Raw genomic sequence first — 18961 nt, 5'->3', positions numbered from 1 at the left:
CCCAAAGCCCCCCCACCAGGCCCTTAACCCTCACAGACTTAACTGACATCACTTAGTAGTGCTTGAGTGCGAGAGGCTGCACCTAGTGTTAATATTGTGTACAAAAACTATAATGATACTGTATGTGTTAGTCAATAACCTTTTTTTCCATGACTTACAAAGGATAATGATAATGAGACGGCACCAACATCATAGTTAAAATGACCGGCGCCGCTGCACTCAGTTTTGTCTCTGTCCTTGTCTCAGTCCTCAGTCCTTACAATTCTGCTACAATAATGTGTAAGGTCAGTCAGCGATTCAGGTTGGGATGGTTGATTACACATATTTTTGCATGTTGGTCGGTGTGGTCGGTAGTGTTTCTTTAGACAAATAATATGCCAGGTTGAATAGCCATGTACCAGTCCTTGTTTACCTTTTTATTTTATAACACTTCCAGGCATCCCCTGGTAACCCCATGTTTTAACTTCTCAGTGCTACGACGTGTGGGTAATTCCTTCAGAGAAAGTCTGCAGAGATGCAGACTAAAGTAAAGTGTGCATAAAGGACTTAAAAAGTCTATAAAATGAGCCCTAAAGCACTTGAGGATTTGCCAGTGGAACAGCCCTAAGCCCTTGCTGATTTACCTGGGCCACACCTCAAAGTCAGTGAGTGTGGACATTGGGATTGGCCCCAGGACTGCTGAGTTTTCTTGTACCAGTCAAACATACATTTCACAAACCATCTGCTTGTTTAAATTTAAATATTGTGATATTTTGAGAAAATAACTCAAATACCAATATTTCAGTAACTCAGAGTAGAGCATAGTTGTTCCCGGTTGTGAATGAAGTGGCTGTGTGAACATTAAACAAGCTGCTGCTCATTAACATTTTTACAAAGACAGCAACATTTGTGGTTAGATGAAAACTACCATGTTAATGGCTTATATTAGAGCACAGAGGATGGATTATTTAGAGACTGGTAACCTGTGTGGTGAGATCAGCTTTCCCTTAGTAAAATCTCTACACAGACTGAGTTTCATAACATCTGTTGGTTTGCTGTTTTAGACTGTTTTTGTTGTGGCTTGGTTTGTACTTTTTCACCACGCAAGGACTTAATTGTTTTAGTCATAGATCGACACAGACATCAGAAGAGATTAGCACAGGGAAGCTGTATTATTTCACAATCATGTTTGAGAATAATGTGAAAATGTATTTGTACATAATCAAATCTAACCACAAAGTAGGCAGCTGAAGTGTTTACTGTTTGAAGTTTTTATTCCAGGGAGGTTAAACAGTGTTACAATTCTTATGATTCAGCTGTGTTTCTGGCCTAAACTGAAACGTATACTTAAACTTAATAAAATGCTCATTTGTTGTGACTGGGTTTACAAGAAGCTTTGTGTACTGTTTTCAATTTAGTGAATCCACATTGCAACATTACTGTAAATACCGTGAAAAAATCTTTAATTATATTAATCGGTAACAACAAGGTTGAAATTTTAAAGGAAATGAGATACCAGCAATTAAACCACAGCATCACAATTGACACTAATACTAAGCTACACTATTTCACTATATTGATTGACTGTGTCAAGCAGTCTCATGGCTTTTGTAATATGTTCCCAGATGGAGACGATATATGTGTGGGGACAGACTGTGTGGGGAGGAACTGTTCGTGGACAGAGTGGGGGGAGTGGAGTTTCTGTTCACGGTCCTGCGGAGTGGGTCAGCAGCAGAGGATCCGGGCCTTCATCCGGCCCCAGATCAACGGCTCGTGGTGTGAAGACATCTTGGGAGGAAACCTGGAGCATCGCTTCTGTAACATCAGGCCCTGCAGAGGTCAGCCAACTGATCAGCACGTAGAGTCGACCTGCAATCTTTAATTCATCCCTTTTAGGAAATGTTATATTTTCTTTGACTGTCTCTGACTGATTTTGAAGCTTTATTGTTTCAGTTGGAACCATGTCTGTGATAATTATCAGAGTTGCAATATTGTTTGGTAGTAATGTACATTTGAAATAAGTCTGCACCTACAACTGCATTGCCACAAAATAACAGAACTTTGACAACAATGTAAGCAGACATAGTTACCGTTTTTAGGGTATATCGCGGTTTGAAAAAGTCAAGGTTTCAAAACCACTAAAATTTTCCGTCATCATTCCGCTGTTTTTGAGTGATGAGTGGTCAAGGAGAGCTTTTAAAGCTGTAATTGCAATACTGTATTGATATTTTTGCTAAATGTTATCATGCTGTCAGAATCGTATACTGGCCCATACCTAGAGTGACCATGCAAAGACAGATTAACCTATCCAATTTTGTAAAAAGAAACCATTGTATTCATCAAGTCGATTGCTGCAGTCGATTACTTTGGTGAGTACATTTTAACCAATAGAAATTCCGGCCAATAAAATAACAATCAAGTGATCTTTTAGAATGATAATTTATTGTAAAGTCTATGTGATATGTTATATAAACAAAACACCGTTGTCATATTTTATGTATGTGCTGACAGTATGTTCATGTTTGTTTGTGTGTAGTGGATGGGGGTTGGTCTCGCTGGAGTCCCTGGTCTCGTTGTGATAAAGGCTGTGGCGGCGGGCGCTCTATACGCACTCGCTCCTGCTCTAGCCCTCCACCCAAGAACGGAGGGAAGAAGTGTGAAGGAGAAAAGAACCAGGTCAAACCTTGCAACACCAAACCCTGCGGTGAGACAGACCTACATATTCACACACACACACAGGCACTCTGACACACGCACGCTTGTTCATTTTAGATTACTATATGACCACAAAGATAGTTCATCTTGTGCAAAGAGGAATTATTCATTTCAATTTTTCTAGGTAAGCCTGGGATTAGCATCCTTGGTGAGGCATGTTATGCAGAAAGAATGCCTGCAGTGTCATAGGAAAATGTATAATCTGTTTGTGTATTGTCAGATGAGAAGGGGTGCCCCCTAGGCCAGGAGTTTGTGGTGTGTGCTAACCAGTGTCCACAGCGGTGCTCAGATCTCCAGCAGGGCATAGAGTGTTATGGCAACACCACCGAATGTCAACCTGGCTGTCGCTGTCCTAAAGGTACTTACACTTAATATGTATTTTTGTGGATGAGTAACCCTATTTTAAGTACATGTGGGGTTTTTAGTGGAATGTATCAGCTGCAGTAATGGCTGTGTATTGACATAGTACATATTTTTCCGTGCGTGTCCAGGCCTGTTACAGCAGGATGAAGTGTGTGTGCAGCTGTGGCAGTGTGACTGTGTGGACTCACTAGGGCAGATTTGGGCAGCGGGTAGCTGGCATCAGGTGGACTGTAACAACTGCAGCTGCTCAGATGGACAGCTCTTCTGCACCAATAACAGCTGCCAGGCCACATGTGTTTGGAGCTCCTGGTCCAGTTGGGCGTTGTGCAGCGTGTCCTGTGGGCAGGGCCAGAGAACCAGATACAGGTAAGGAAAAGAAAAGAAACACAAATACCTTTCTTTAATTGCAAACTATAATTCCCACCCTCTAAGGGATTTTTTTATTTTTATAATTTCTTTGTAATTAGAAATTTTCGCTCAAAGTAAACCTGAAACACAAACTATCTGTTTTGTGCCACTGTTGTGTGTCAGGTCTCTGATCCCAGAGACTGAAGGAGCAAATTGCCATTTTGAAGAAGTCCAGCATAAAAACTGTGACCCAGGACCCTGCCCACCTCTCTGTCTCCATGACGACCAGGAGCTCAGAGTGGGAGACACCTGGCTGCAGGGCGAGTGTAAACAATGGTGAGATGGATGCCCACAAACAGAGAAAAATATTTTGTTGATGGTTTGCAGTGAAAACGGAAATGACAATTAAAAGGGTTCTGCTTAGAGTTTTTTTAAAACACTCTGTAATTTGTTTTTCCTCGTAGCACATGCTCCCCAGAGGGAAATATCTGCCAAGGCATTGACTGCAGAGGTGGGTCACTGCAACAATTTTAGAGACAATGAATGAATGAAGTTGGCTTCAATGTGGTTGAATAACATGGGCACTGATGCAAACCAAGTACCCAGCTTGCATTGCAAGCTTATTTTTAATGAAAGAGTATACAACAATTCCATTTGACCTGTGTAATATGTACAGTATTTGTTTGTCCCATTGTAAAAATGTTGACTGGCATGTAAGATATGTGAATGACCAATTCCTGTGTGCTGTCTCCAGTGGATGGTGGTTGGACCCCATGGTCAGTGTGGTCTGACTGCTCAGTGACCTGTAGTCAGGGCGCACAGGTTCGAACCCGCGCCTGCATCAACCCCCCTCCACGTAACAACGGGACCCACTGCAGCGGGCCGGACAGAGAAACACAGGACTGTCACACTCCTCCATGTCTAGGTTTGTTTAGAAATGCCACAATTATAGTTATAATTTAATTTAATTATATTTATTTATTCATAGCCATCTCAAGGTTCTGTTTATTACCAAAAGACATGCATCATTTCCAGTTATAGTACATTAAGACCTACTGTATGAACTGTATGTATAATCTTGGAAGGAGGATGTCAACAAAACAGGATCATGAAGTAGGTAAATACAGTTCACATTTGACCTGATCATATTGACTCTCATGCCTACAGATGACCTTTGCCCCTGGTCGCCTTGGTCACCATGTTCCCAGAGCTGTGGGGCAGGTTCTGTGTCACGGCGCCGGGTGTGTGTGTGTGAGGAGGGAGGAGATGCAGAGTGTCCCACTGGGATTGAGGTTGAGAGGAACAGAGAGGAGACCCAGCTGTGTTACCATCAGCCATGTCCAGGTACAGACACAGCTCAAATTTGTGTCTAATCATGAATGAAATAGGAACCGTGTTCTTAATGTTCTCCTGTTAATGTAACACTTGAATAGTTTATTAAAGTACTTCAGTGAAACTTTAGTTCAAATTAACTTGGATGGGTATAATAAATGTCCTATTGTGATGACAAATATTAATTTTAAAATCACCTCATCCCTGCTATTTCGTTTAATTTAATTGCCCAAATCTGGGATGGGTTACATGTGCACCTCTTTCCTTTAAGGCTACACAATGAGACGTTTGTAAAAAAACAGCAGTGTGTGTTGCAGACAGCAAATTAACATGAATTAGTATTACAATTAATATTGTATTTAAATGTTAGCAAGCAAGATCATGTATTTATTTTAAGACTGGACAATATGTACCAAAAACTCGAATCTCATTCATATATTTACATAAAAAACAAATGTTTTTAAAGGTTCCATGGCATGGAATATCCTGCTCTGCCTTTGAGAAAATGAAAGCTTAGACAGGCCGATCTGGAATCTTAACCCTTACTTACCCCTTACTTATATCATAAGGGGTAAGTTGCTGCATGTCATAGAATGCTGTAACTGAAATTATATGAGCTAGAGATTATGTATTTTGTATTATGTATTATTTACTTTGGTTTGCTATTCAATAATTCAATAGATGAGAAATATAAGATATTTTTCCCTGTCCATAGCTGAATTTGACAATGGATTAATGCAATGATTAATTTAAAATTATTGAACCATTTGTTGTTGTTAGTGTCAGATCATCGGGTTGCTAATGGAATCTTTGTTTCTGCTTTAACTATACTTGAGTAGTTGATGCCAGTAAAAATATCTTTTTATATTGATTGTAAAAGAGGACATTCCTAAAGTTTGGTTAATAAATTGATCTATTATACACTGATTAACTTAGCAGTAGACTCACTGGGACCAAATCTGAGTCACATGAGTCAATCTTCAAACACTGCTTCCCAGATTCTCAGGGATTAAGTGACAGATTGGTTGACTTGTCTTCTTCTGCAGGCTGTCCCATGTCGCAGTGGAGTGTTTGGTCCCAGTGCTCGTGTGTGTCTCAGAGGCAGCAGCGCTACCGTGTAGCTCTCTCCCCGGCCACCAGGGGACAGCAGTGCACTCCTGTTGAAATAGAGAGCAAGACATGCAGTCTCAGTCAATGTGGTGGTGAGTTAACAACCATGTTGGTATGTGTGTTTGTTTCTGTGTTTCTGTTTGATTTTTTGCATATTAATAGTAATCATAATCAACTTCATGTTTTTTCCTCATGTTTTTAGATTGTGAAGCCCCATTAGTGTACTCAGCATGTGGTGAGCCCTGTGAGAAGCAGTGTGCACTGCAGGGTCAAGCAGATTTGTGTTTAGGCGTCAGGGAGTGTACACCTGGCTGCTACTGCCCACAGGTGAATATTTTATTGTCCCAGTCTATTTTTTACAATATGTATAGGATGTACATAATGTGCAAATCACTCCTTTACTCACAACAAAGCAAACCTGAATTGGATCATTATAATAATGTCAAAACGTAAAAAATGTGGCCCTCTTTGGGAGCTTCCAGTTTTAATTGATTGCAAAAATCCTCTCTGATAGCAACATTCAGTATAACTGAATGAATGCGTGGGACTATTGCTTCAAAGTCTTCACTACATACAGTTTATTGTGACAACAGCAACTTGACTGTGTTTTCCTTTCTAGGGCATGCTGCAGCAGAACGGTAGCTGTGTTCCTTCAGAGGAGTGTGGCTGTGTCCACCTGCAGCACCACGCTTCAGGACAACCACCCACACCTGTCACTGTCCCTCAGGGCGCCACGGTCACCGTAGGCTGCAGTACCTGGTTAGACACTGGCTGTTAAAAACCCATGGAGCTATGGCAGAGTGCCTTGTGTTTTGGTCTGTTACACCAAATTAGTTTTAAACTCTTGCAATACAGAAAGTTTGGAAACACTTATAAATGAAATAGCTGTGTTTTTAATTGTGTTGCACATAAAATTGGATAAATACAGTATTACGGACTTCAGCCATAGCTACATCTCTTCATTCTCTGCAATTTTTCTTTTCATCCACTTGTTTTCTCCCTGTTTGTCTAGAATATACTCTCTATGACTCAGTTTGACATATTGTGATTATAATGTTTGTTGGCTGTTCTGTCCTCCAGCCTTTGCCATGGTGGAACTTTTCAGTGTGACATTAGAGAGTGTGAAGGTAAGAACAATGGGGCAATGAGAGTAATTTATAGGGGTCCTGGTTGACTAGTTCCATAATCCTGTTACCCTGCTTTTTCTTTCTTTCAGTTATCATCAGCGAGTGGTCGGAGTGGACTCCCTGTTCTCCCTGTGTGCCCTTTTCCTTCCTGCAGAACAGAACATCCCAAGCAGGCGTTATCAGTGGCAATAACATGGTCTCAGTCCAGAGGCGTTTCCGAGCCTGTTTGGACCTGGATTCTGGTCTCCCAGTCTCTAGAGAGGAGGAAGAAAGCCAATGTCCAGAACCAATGGTAGAGGAGAGGCTCTGTCCAGATGTTAACATCTGCAAAGGTAATGGCGTTCGTCCACGCGAGATTTATTTGTACAACAAAATCAAGGGTTTTCAAAAAGCATAACAAGTTGTATGAGTGACATGAGGCATTATTAAGACACATCTAATTCTTTTAAAGAATAAAATAAAAGATAAAGCTCAAATTGAATAAAACAGAACAAAGTGAAGAAATACATTACGCTACAATTACACTAACTGATAAATATAAATAAATAATTTATAAATAGTATCTTGTGAGAGTTTGTTCCAGGTGTTACGTGCTTACATCCTCAAACTATTATTACTATTAATAATTTAGCCCTAAACCATACAGTTAAAGATCAGTGTTATTATATGACTCACTGGATTCCAGTGCCAAGATTTAAGAACTGGACTGATGTATTCCACTTTCTTAGTTTTAGAAAGAACTTTAGTAGAAGTGTTCCGAATGAGATGCAGCTGCCGGATTGACTTCTTGGAGAGACGTGTAAAGATACAATTACAGTTGTTGAGCCTATTCTAAATCCTGCTGAGACATAAGTGCTTAAATGTTTGGTATGTTCTTATAGTCACTTGATGACTTGGTAATATTGTTACGTAAAGATGTGTGTCCTTCACATAAATATGGTAGGATGTAATGTTCTCCACAATCTGAGCTTGTGGGAGATAGTTTTAGAGGTTGCATAGAAGAGGCCTGGGAATGGAGCCTTGGAGACCTCATTTTTATGAGTTCAAATGGAAGTGGAGGTGGAATTACATATCAAAACAAAGTAGTCTGTATTCTGCAAGCAAGATTAATGGTATTAAGTTCTGGTGTCAACCCAAAGCTCATTCCTACAGAATCTTCTTCACAAGATTCAGAGTGACCAAGAACTCTGGTGGTCATCCAGGATTCATAGAACCGTAGTTACATTCGTAACCTTTGTTCTATTTCATCCTTACTGACTGCCATAGGCAGTGTTTAACACTGGATGACTCATATCAATAAAGTCACAAGGAAGCCTGAGGCAACCAAGAAACTCGGCCTGGTAGAGTGGCGTTTCACTCCGGATGGTAGAGACTGTCCACTCGCTCTGTATGCAGAGAAAATGGCCTCCACAATCCAGAGGGGCAGGTGCTGCTTCAAGAGAGCACAGCCTTTCACATGACCACCATAACAGATGAAAAAGCTGCTCCAATTGACGTCCTGAAGCCCTAAGGGCCCGCACTGGGCACAACAGACTTTACACATCCCCTCCTCCTCCGTAAGGGGGGTCAAAACGTGCCAGGTAGATAGGCTGATTGAGGTGTGAGCGTGCCAACACTTCAGGGAGGAACACCGTATTAGGCCACAAAGTAACAGCCAAGCCATCAGAGTTCTACCACAAACAGGAATCCCTCACAGACAAGGCATGTAGCTCACCAACACTTTTTTTCTGGAAGTGATGGCAAGGAGAAAAGCAGCCATGACTGACGACCACCTCAGCTTTGCCTGTGCCAAGGGTTCAAAGAGAGGCGAGCATAGGGCGACCAGCACCAGGAGCAGGTCCCATGCAAGATCCCTTAGGGTGCTCATGGGACGCAACCTCCAACCCCCATGTAAGAAGCGTGATACAAGCCTGTGGCACCCGACAATGGTATCAACAACCGCAACATTCTGCAACAAAATGGCAGCCACATAGACCCTTAAGGTAGAAGGAGATTGGCCACCGTCCAGGAGAGTCTGCAGAAACTTAAGGATGGCAGGCACAGAACAATGCACTGGGTCATAATTACGAGCCGTAACCACTTGGGAAAAAATGTTCACCAGTTTCTTCACTGCAGACAGGTAGACAATGCTCTGGCATTCAGGATAGTATTTCTGACAGACTTGGAGCGCTATCCAGAAATGCGGTTTTACTTGTAATGTCTATCCTCAGCCACCGTACCTCTCTGGGTGGGTTTTGTAGTTAATGGTTTGAGTCGTAAAAACCAGAATAAAGCAGGGTGGTTAAGTGCACAACGTCTCAGTCACGAGACACGGTCTATTACAGTGGTTGCAGTTACAGTAATTAACAACACAGAGTGAACACACTCACGTTAGAAATTGAGGACACACGTTTAACACAAAATGTATTCACTCAGCACAGCAAAAGCGCCCACCCACAGTGAAACAATCGTATACAGTAGAGGGAAGGGAACACCCTGCCATCACTAATACAATATGACGTGTAGGAGAATATGTAACAAGTATTTAATACAGCTACTAGAAACATTAACACCGAGCTAACCCGCTCACGTTAGGAATGGAGGTTACACGGTTATCAGGTAAGGTCATTAACATCACCATAGCACAGCAAAAGTGCCCAGCCGAAGTGAAACAATCAATTGTCGACAGGAGAAGGAAGCGAGCACACAACCGTCACTGACACAATAACGTGTAGGTGAATATTATAATCAATACAGCTACCGTAACATAACATAACTACCTTAAAAATGGAGGACATTAACGTCACACAGCACCAAGCTACAGTGAAACAATTGTACAGGAGAGGGGAGCGAGTACACAACCGTCACTCAAACAGTGTTTACACAACAAAACAAATCTTCCCAAGTGTAGAAGCAATGAGAGGGTTCGGAGCGTCCGCCAGTCCGTGGCTTCATCTGAAGCCAAGCGGCAAAAACACCGTCCCCATCCCTGAAGAGGGACAGCTCGGCCGCAGCCTTTGGAGGGTGAAAAATCTGCAACTCCGACAGAAATGAATCCACAGTTTTTAACTAAAGCAAATGCTTAATACTGCCATACTGCCAGCAATGTTCCCTTCCCTCCACACACCTCCCCCCTGACACCACCACATCCCAGTCTACACAGTCTACACACCTCCCCCCCAGCACCACAATACCCCCTCCTCCTCCTCAATACAATCCCCGCCCACATCACCACGGACCAGGTCAGAGAGCAGCTGAGGAAGCTCCGGCCCAGGAAAGCAGCAGGCCCGGATAAAGTGTGTCCGAGACTGCTGAAGACCTGCGCAGCAGAACTGGGGGAGCCGCTCCAACGGATCTTCAACCTTAGCCTGCAGCTAGGGAGAGTGCCCACCCTTTGGAAGACATCCTGCATCGTTCCAGTTCCCAAGAAGAACAGGCCCAGCGAGCTGAATGACTTCCGACGGTGGCGCTCACTTCACACCTGATGAAGACGTTGGAGCGGCTCTTCCTCAGCCTCCTCAGACCCCAGGTACAGCACGCCCAGGACCTCCTGCAGTTTGCATACCAGCCAGATGTTGGTGTGGAGGACGCCATCCTCTACCTGTTACACCGGGTCCACTCCCATCTGGATAAGGGGGATGGCACAGTGAGGGTCCTCTTCTTGGACTTCTCCAGTGCCTTTAATACCATCCGGCCCCCTATACTCCAGGACAAACTGATCAGGATGGGAGTGGACCCCTATCTGGTAGACTGGATCAGAGACTACCTCACCAACAGGCCACAGTACGTCAGGCTGAAGGACATCATGTCTGACACTGTGGTCAGCAGCACTGGAGCCCCCCAGGGCACAGTGCTGGCCCCTCTTCTCTTCACCCTGTACACCTCGGACTTCTGCTACTACTCGGAGCTGTGTCACATACAGAAGTACGCAGATGACACAGCCATCGTGGGTGTATCAGGGGGGACAGGGAGGAGGAGTATCGGAGTCTGGTGGGGACTTTGCTCTCTGGTGTCGCACTAACTGCCTACAGCTCAACACCTCTAAAACAAAGGAGCTGGTCGTTGATTTTGGGAGGTCCAGACCAAAACCGCAACCAGTCCTGTTGGAGGGAGTTGAGGTGGAGGCAGTCCAATCATACAAATTACCTCGGGCTGTGGCTGGACAACAAACTGGACTGGACAACAAACAGCAGCCACCTGTACAGGAAGACACAGAGCCGGCTGTACTCCTGAGGAGGCTGCGCTCCTTTAACATCTGCAGCAAACTGCTGTGGATGTTCTACCAGTCTGTGGTCACCAGTGTCCTCTTCTACACTGTGGTGTGCTGGGGGGGCAGCATATCAAAGAAGGACACCCACAGGCTGGACAAACTGATCAGGCGGGCCGGCTCTGTGGTCGGCATGAAGCTGGACTCACTGGTGACGGTGGCAAGAGGAGGAATTGGACAAACTGCTGGCTATTACTGAAAATGCCAGCCACCCCTGACACCGTCATCAGCACCCAGAGGAGCCGGTTCAGTGGAAGGCTGCTCCTTTCCCCAAATGCCGGACCAACAGACTCAAGGACTCCTTTGTCCCTCATGCCATCAGACTATACAACTCCTCACTAGGGGGAGGAGGAAATAGGGCATAGGACAATACATACATACATACATACATACATACATACATATATACATATATACATACATATATACATACATGCATACACAGTACACATACAACTACATACACACAGTACACAACATACATACATACACGCACACCTAGTCACTTTATCACTTATCACTCAATACTGGACTCAACACTGACACTTTAATAACAATTTATGGCCTTTTGTTTGTTTATTTTACAAATGTTCTTATTGTTGTTATTATTATCATTATTGTTATTTGTTGTCTTTATACTGTCTTTTCTTTTCTTTTTTTAATCTATTTTTAATTTGTTCTTTCTTGCTAAAACTGGTGCTGGAATTTCAATTTCCTTGCGGAGTCATCCCAAAAGGATCAATAAAGAGAAGTCTAAGTCTAAGTCTAAGTCTAAGATGGCAGACGACCTGCATAGCGAGAAGATGAAAAAGGAATGTGCTGGGGGTTGACACCGGACCTTAATACCTTGGCTAAGGTCACCTCGAGGTCACAGGTGACTTTTTTATATAAATACTCGACCTGCGCAAGCGCGATACAAAACATACTCAGTGTTGAGCTCTGCCTCTGGTGGTCAGTAAGGATGAAATAGAACAGACTTGATGTGATCTTCTTGTGGTTATGATAAACATTCTACACTTCCAGATCTGTGTCAGTGGAGTGTGTGGAGCGCTTGGACAGCCTGTGCAGAGCCTTGCAGCGGTGGCTTCAGGCAGCGCTACAGACAGCCCCTGGCCTCTCTTCCAGGACCCCACTGTAAAAGCCAACAGACACAGACCCAGAGCTGCAACACAGGACTCTGCCCAGGTACAACTGCTGCTTTTTAAAACTCACTAGACTTAGATATTTACATACCATCACTTTCTGTGGCACATGCAGTGAGCTTTGCTTATCTCTTTATTTATGAAAATTGTGAAAGATTGAGTTTACTTGTTTCCTAGGTGAGCGCTGTGAGGATAGGGGGCGGACCTACCAAGAGAGCTGTGCCAATCAATGTCCTCGTAGCTGCACTGACTTATGGGACCATGTGCAGTGTCTCCAAAAAGCCTGTCATCCAGGTGATCTTTGACTTTTAACTTGAACAGTACCTTAGAAGACTGTTTGATGTGCGCCCGCATAGCTCAGTTGATAGAGAGGGCACACATATATAAAGGTTTACTCCTCGACGCAGCGGGCCCGGGTTTGACTACAACCCGCCCCCCTCTCCCCTTTCATTTCTTCAACTGTCCTGTCAATAAAGGCCAAAAGAAATGCCCAAAAAATTATCTTAAAAAAACTAATTATTGGTACTATTATTCTACTCCTATTTTTTAATCTGTCTTTCATTGTACTACTTTATTCTTTAATTTGTCAGGCTGCCGGTGTCCGGAGGGACAGTTGTTGCAGGACGGCCACTGTGTGTCAGTTACAGAGTGTCGCTGTGGTATCCCGTCAGGCAACGGGACGCTTGAGTTCCTGCCTAAAGAGGAGTTTTCCATGGACTGTAACACCTGGTGAGAACAGATTTGTGTTAATTTAATTATAATTTGTGAAAAGTCAAGACTGTAATATTAGTAGAGGATCTCTAACATTAAAAGCAGACTTTCAGACTTTACAGCCTGTTCAGGTCTGTAATTCTTGATTCTAGGGATCAGATAGCTTACTTTGACAGCATGAGATCAGCTGTTATCTCACCTCTCGAAACACCCCTTCATCTGCAGCGTGTGTGAGAACGGAACTCTGGTGTGCACCAAGCTTCAGTGTCCGGTGTATGAGCCATGGAGCCCATGGAGCTCCTGCTCAGCCTCCTGTGGGCGTGGCCAGATGACAAGGGTACGCCTTTGCCAGGATACAGAGGGCGGTCCTTCCTGTGCTGACACCATGCAGACAGAGAACTGTGATCTGCCACCATGTCCAGGTTTGACTTGGAATACGTACTAACATGCACATTTGAGACATTTTTACATGCACATATGAGCACTCTAAACTACATTTTTCTGATGATATTTCCATACTTTTACTTAATCATACTTTCAATGCGGGATTTTACATTTGGGGGATTAGTATTTTTAATTAAGGAAGTTTGAATACTTTTTCCCCCCACCAATCTTGTCCCCCCTTTCTTCTCCATGGGATTTTGTTGAATGAGGGGTACCCTGGATGATGCGCCCCCGGGGAGGGGGTGCAGTGCGGAAAAAACAGTCTTAAGAGCCAAGCGGGGGGCCCCCTTTTTGGCCGGGAAAACACGTCTGAAACCCCAAAAAGCTGCCCCCCCGAACAAGACACACACATCGTGAATTTAAAATTAGCACATCTATGATCTGTGGTTGACATGAACTTAAAACCTTAAAGAGTATATTTGGTATTATTTTGGTTATGCAGTTAAAGGTGTGACCTCAAATGTGTCTGAGACAATCTGTTCTGAAGACATATACACTCACCGGCCACTTTATTAGGTACCCCATGCTAGTAACGGGTTGGACCCCCTTTTGCCTTCAGAACTGCCTCAATTCTTCGTGGCATAGATTCAACAAGGTGCTGGAAGCATTCCTCAGGGAGTTTGGTCCATATTGACATGATGGCATCACACAGTTGCCGCAGATTTGTCGGCTGCACATCCATGATGCGAATCTCCCGTTCCACCACATCCCAAAGATGCTCTATTGGATTGAGATCTGGTGACTGTGGAGGCCATTTGAGTACAGCGAACTTATTGTCATGTTCAAGAAACCAGTCTGTGATGATTCCAGCTTTATGACATGGCACATTATCCTGCTGAAAGTAGCCATCAGAAGTTGGGTACATTATGGTCATAAAGGGATGGACATGGTCAGCAACAATACTCAGGTAGGCTGTGGCGTTGCAACGATGCTCAATTGGTACCAAGGGGCCCAAGAGTGCCAAGAAAATATTCCCCACACCATGACACCACCACCACCAGCCTGAACCGTTGATACAAGGCAGGATGGATCCATGCTTTCATGTTGTAGACCGCCAAATTCTGACCCTACCATCCGACTGTCGCAGCAGAAATCGAGACTCATCAGACCAGGCAACGTTTTTCCAATCTTCTATTGTCCAATTTCGATGAGCTTGTGCAAATTGTAGTCTCAGTTTCCTGTTCTTAGCTGAAAGGAGTGGCACCCGATGTGGTCTTCTGCTGCTGTAGCCCATCTGCCTCAAAGTTCGACGTACTGTGCGTTCAGAGATGCTCTTCTGCCCACCTTGGTTGTAACGGGTGGTTATTTGAGTCACTGTTGCCCTTCTATCAGCTCGAACCAGTCTGGCCATTCTCCTCTGACCTCTGGCATCAACAAGGCATTTCCGCCCACAGAACTGCCGCTCACTGGATGTTTTTTCTTTTTCGGACCATTCTCTGTAAACCCTAGAGATGGTTGTGCGTGAAAATCCCAGTAGATTAGCAGTTTCTGAAATACTCAGACCAGCCCTTCTGGCACCAACAATCATGCCACGTTCAAAGTCACTCAAATCACCTTTCTTCCCCATACTGATGCTCGGTTTGAACTGCAGGAGATTCTCTTGACCATGTCTACATGCCTAAATGCACTGAGTTGCCGCCATGTGATTGGCTGCTTAGAAATTAAGTGTTAACAAGCAGTTGGACAGGTGTACCTAATAAAGTGGCCGGTGAGTGTATTGTGAAGTGTGCATAGAGAAAAAGTACACACATGTATTTGTGAATTGAAAAATATATGATATATAATTCATTGTATGTTAATTATTCTATGCGTGTTGCAGGGTGTCCTACTGGGCAGGTGTTTAGTAACTGTTCAGGTTCCTGTCCATATACCTGTGAGGACCTGTGGCTACACACTCAGTGTTTACCTGGAGCCTGCACCCCTGGGTGCCACTGCCCACCCGGACAGGTCTGAACACACGTGTGTGTGTGTGTGTGTGTGTGTGAGAGGATGCAGGGCTGTGTGTATGTAGTTAGATTGCTGTGATAGAATTTTATTTTACCCCCAATAAGATATGATTCTTTTTAGTCTCACTGTGTCCCCCATAGGTGTTACATGAAGGCTCCTGTGTGCCCCACGCTGACTGTCCCTGTTCACCCCTGTCCCTGCCGACTGGTGACCAGCGCTGGAATGTCAGTACTGAGCAGATCACAGAAGCTCTGCTGCCACCTGGAACGGTCATTCAGCATCTCTGTAACACATGGTAATTCACAGTTCCATCCATGCATTCACTGATTTAACTATTGTTTTCAGCCAGCTGTGCTGTGAGCATCCAGACTGTCCTGGTTATATACTCACATATTCATGAAATTAATTCTTAGTTTTAGTTTTGTCACATTTGAGGGATTTGAGTCTGGTTCTTTTTATTTTTAAGCTCTTGGTAAAGTATGTGCCTCTAATGTTTATTTATTATTCTTAGTTCCAAGATAGCAATTGTTATTTAATAACGGATGAAAGATGCAACATGCATCAAGCATGCATCACTCATACACAATCAAAGCTTTGCAATAATTTTTCTACTTTTATCAATATATTTAGTCTCTAATTTGTTCAGTTAGTGATAAACATTTGAAGCCTATGTGAAACATTTCTACATCACTAAAAAACGTAATCATCATAGTAATCATTGTAACGACTGTGACAGGCAGGTACCACAGTGTTCACTATGCCCTGTTGACTGTGATACATCAGCTTACGTCGTATTTACCAAATCTCCAGTTCATCGGGTAATCATTGCATTTCAATGGCTTGATACATGTTATTTTGGCATTAGTGGTGGGGAAATGTATGTGCGCTGTAGCAAAGCGTTAAGTACTGGTGCGTTGATACGGCTGAGTGCAGACTGTGATATTCCCACTGCTGATGCTAAGACTGTTTGAAATGATCCTGATGCCACAATGATCTTGTATGTTTTTATGTAATGTAGCGAGGATTAACAACTTTTGGAATGGAATGTGAATCCTGAGTCGGAGATTGAATGTCATCTTTGATTTCTTCCGGTAACTGTAATATTGCAAGGCTGCTTAATCTGTAACGTTTAACGATTGAAAAGTGTGATCCTTATGGCAAAAATCCTTTCAGCTTGTCTCCTTGGCCTGTCTTTGTCTTGCTGCCATTTTACCAGGAGGCCTATATGAGGAAAGCCGATTGCGGCTGGTTAACACCTGCTTTTAGGAGGCAGAGAGTTTTCTCCGCAAAATAGAGGCGTGCTGTCACCGGAGGTTTTTGTACATACCACGGAATACACACTTTACGCTTCCACTCCTATCTCTTTATGGAAATCTCCCTTTACCCGCGACAGGCAGTCTGCGTTTTTACCTCAGTGCTGCCTGTTTGTACGTACCTTGCCATGCTTTTACGCGCACCTTGTGAAAAAAATACACCGGAAGTGGGCGCAAAAGCATTCAGTGTTCAATAATATCAGCCTTGCTGTTTTCCTCTCATATTATTTTACTAACCTGATTCTTCTTTCTCCAGTGTGTGTAAAACAGGGGTGTTCAACTGTACCTCCGAGTTCTGTGATGGTGAGTGATTCTCCGTCACAGCTGTTCTTACTGAAAGCCTTTCTTGCACTTTACAGGCCCCTCGGTTCTAGCATTGAAAGCATCAGCAACAATAATCAGTGGTTATACTGTCAGGTCCATGATAGATATGTCAACCTATCTGTAGTTTGGAACAGCTGCTGCAACAGTTGGCTCAAATAACTGAGGGACTGTCACATCAATCACAGCCTACCAAGGCCATTACTGGGATGTTTGTGATACCATCTGAAACTAGCAGGGGGAGAAAGAGACAAAAAGATAATGGGGTGCGTAGTGTCACAAAGTGCAACCCCTCATAAATTCATAAGAGAGTAGGTTTATTTCTATCATGATTTGACCAGCAGGGCCTTTTATTCTCCTCCTGTCTCTCTAATGGATTTGGTCATAGTGAAATACCCCTCTTCACAGAGAGCAGTGTTTAACAGCAGAGTTTGAAAGGCAATTCAGGTATTTGTCAACCTGGGAGTTGTTCTCATATTTTGAGGACGGTTGGTCAGTTTACGCAACACCTCCATAGTGAATATAGGAAACACACTCCGTGTTCAAGGAGTGTTGCTTTCTTCAACTTTCCATATAAATTCAGTTTAGCATTTATCATGTTAAAAAAATTAAAAGTGAATGTGGTAATGACAGCACAAAGGTTGTTATTAATATACAATAAGATTTTGAGCATAACTAATTGGGCACACTTGCTGTCATGAACCATTTTTTAAACATTTTCTACTCCTCTTCTAGTGTGCATGTAAGCTAAATCCAAAGTGACCACGTTCCCATATGATTAGAAACAGCTGTTTGTGCATACAGTCGGTGATTGTTCTTGCCAGAATGGATAATTCCCAAATCTCTAAAAAGTAGACAAAAAAATAGACAAAAATAAGGTCCGGGTTGACAATGACTAGAATTTGCCTTTAACCCCCACCAGGTTCTGTCTCTTTCAAACAGAATGATACAAACCGATATTAGGGTTTTTGTGTGTGAGTCCTTATTGCCTTCTCCTTAAATGCTCAATTTTCTTCAAGAGACTTCTGAAACCAAATCTAAAAATACAGCATGCTGTCTTTAATGAAACTTTGTTGGAAATGTACACATTAATAGAAAGAAAAATGTTTGCATAATCGTATTGTTTCATTGCCCTTTTCCCCATTATTAGTAGTAGATGTTGCCGCTAACAAAGGGCTTTAATTAAATACAATGTGGGTATAATATCTGTAATTGTAATTTTATGTGGCCGAGCTGAGCAATAGTGCTCAGTTGACAAATGCTTCCAAAGGCTACTTTACTGCTGCAGGTAAATTAATGTAAAACTAACACTGACCTAAGTGTGTTTATATTTGTCTCCCATCCTCTCCCCCTGCAGTGGACTGTGAGTGGTCCAGCTGGTCCCAGTGGAGTCCGTGCTCAGCAAGCTGTGGTACCGGGCAACAGATCTCCACTAGAAGTATCCTGCAGCCCAGCCAGTATGGAGGGGCCACATGTGAGGGCCCTGACCACCGCACAAAAACCTGCATGGCCCCTGACTGTGGTGAGTGAGAAGATGGGAGATGGATGTTTTATTGATCATTTTAGACTAAGCTGCTAAAAATTGAATATTTAACAGTTGATCAAAAAAGTAGCTTACTATAGAATTATAGTGTATATGCTGGATGGAATTGGAAAATCTGTGTATGTAGTGCTTAATAGAGTTGTTATTTTAGGAGACTCGTGAGAGTTTAAGAAAGAAACTAGAAAATGAAATTCCTGCAGAAAATGTAGAATCATTTTAAAAAAAAATGTAAATGCTAAAGCTAAAGTGGATTGCTGTTTAAAACGTTTAAGAAGAAGGTGAAGTTGTAAGAAATGTGGAAAAGTGATAATTGTTCTAAT

General features: G+C 43.1%; 1 protein-coding gene across 1 annotated transcript in view; it reads left to right on the top strand.

Annotated features, from left to right (window-relative positions):
• sspo (SCO-spondin) overlaps positions 1 to 18961 on the top strand; it is a 101452-nt gene that overhangs the window by 68988 nt on the left and 13503 nt on the right. The window contains exons 91-110 of the mRNA XM_032503798.1: positions 1605 to 1817; positions 2516 to 2683; positions 2915 to 3052; positions 3186 to 3423; positions 3589 to 3741; positions 3870 to 3916; positions 4160 to 4330; positions 4573 to 4749; positions 5784 to 5939; positions 6050 to 6174; positions 6467 to 6606; positions 6928 to 6974; positions 7064 to 7306; positions 12244 to 12405; positions 12540 to 12656; positions 12953 to 13091; positions 13299 to 13489; positions 15337 to 15464; positions 15605 to 15759; positions 17034 to 17080. Of these exons, the coding sequence (XP_032359689.1) occupies positions 1605 to 1817; positions 2516 to 2683; positions 2915 to 3052; positions 3186 to 3423; positions 3589 to 3741; positions 3870 to 3916; positions 4160 to 4330; positions 4573 to 4749; positions 5784 to 5939; positions 6050 to 6174; positions 6467 to 6606; positions 6928 to 6974; positions 7064 to 7306; positions 12244 to 12405; positions 12540 to 12656; positions 12953 to 13091; positions 13299 to 13489; positions 15337 to 15464; positions 15605 to 15759; positions 17034 to 17080 (2955 nt within the window). The remainder of the gene's footprint in view (positions 1 to 1604; positions 1818 to 2515; positions 2684 to 2914; positions 3053 to 3185; positions 3424 to 3588; positions 3742 to 3869; positions 3917 to 4159; positions 4331 to 4572; positions 4750 to 5783; positions 5940 to 6049; positions 6175 to 6466; positions 6607 to 6927; positions 6975 to 7063; positions 7307 to 12243; positions 12406 to 12539; positions 12657 to 12952; positions 13092 to 13298; positions 13490 to 15336; positions 15465 to 15604; positions 15760 to 17033; positions 17081 to 18961) is intronic.

Source organism: Etheostoma spectabile, chromosome 22 (genome assembly GCF_008692095.1).
Source record: "Etheostoma spectabile isolate EspeVRDwgs_2016 chromosome 22, UIUC_Espe_1.0, whole genome shotgun sequence".
NCBI classification, from domain to species: domain Eukaryota; kingdom Metazoa; phylum Chordata; class Actinopteri; order Perciformes; family Percidae; genus Etheostoma; species Etheostoma spectabile.
This window is presented reverse-complemented; position numbering and strand designations above follow the sequence as displayed.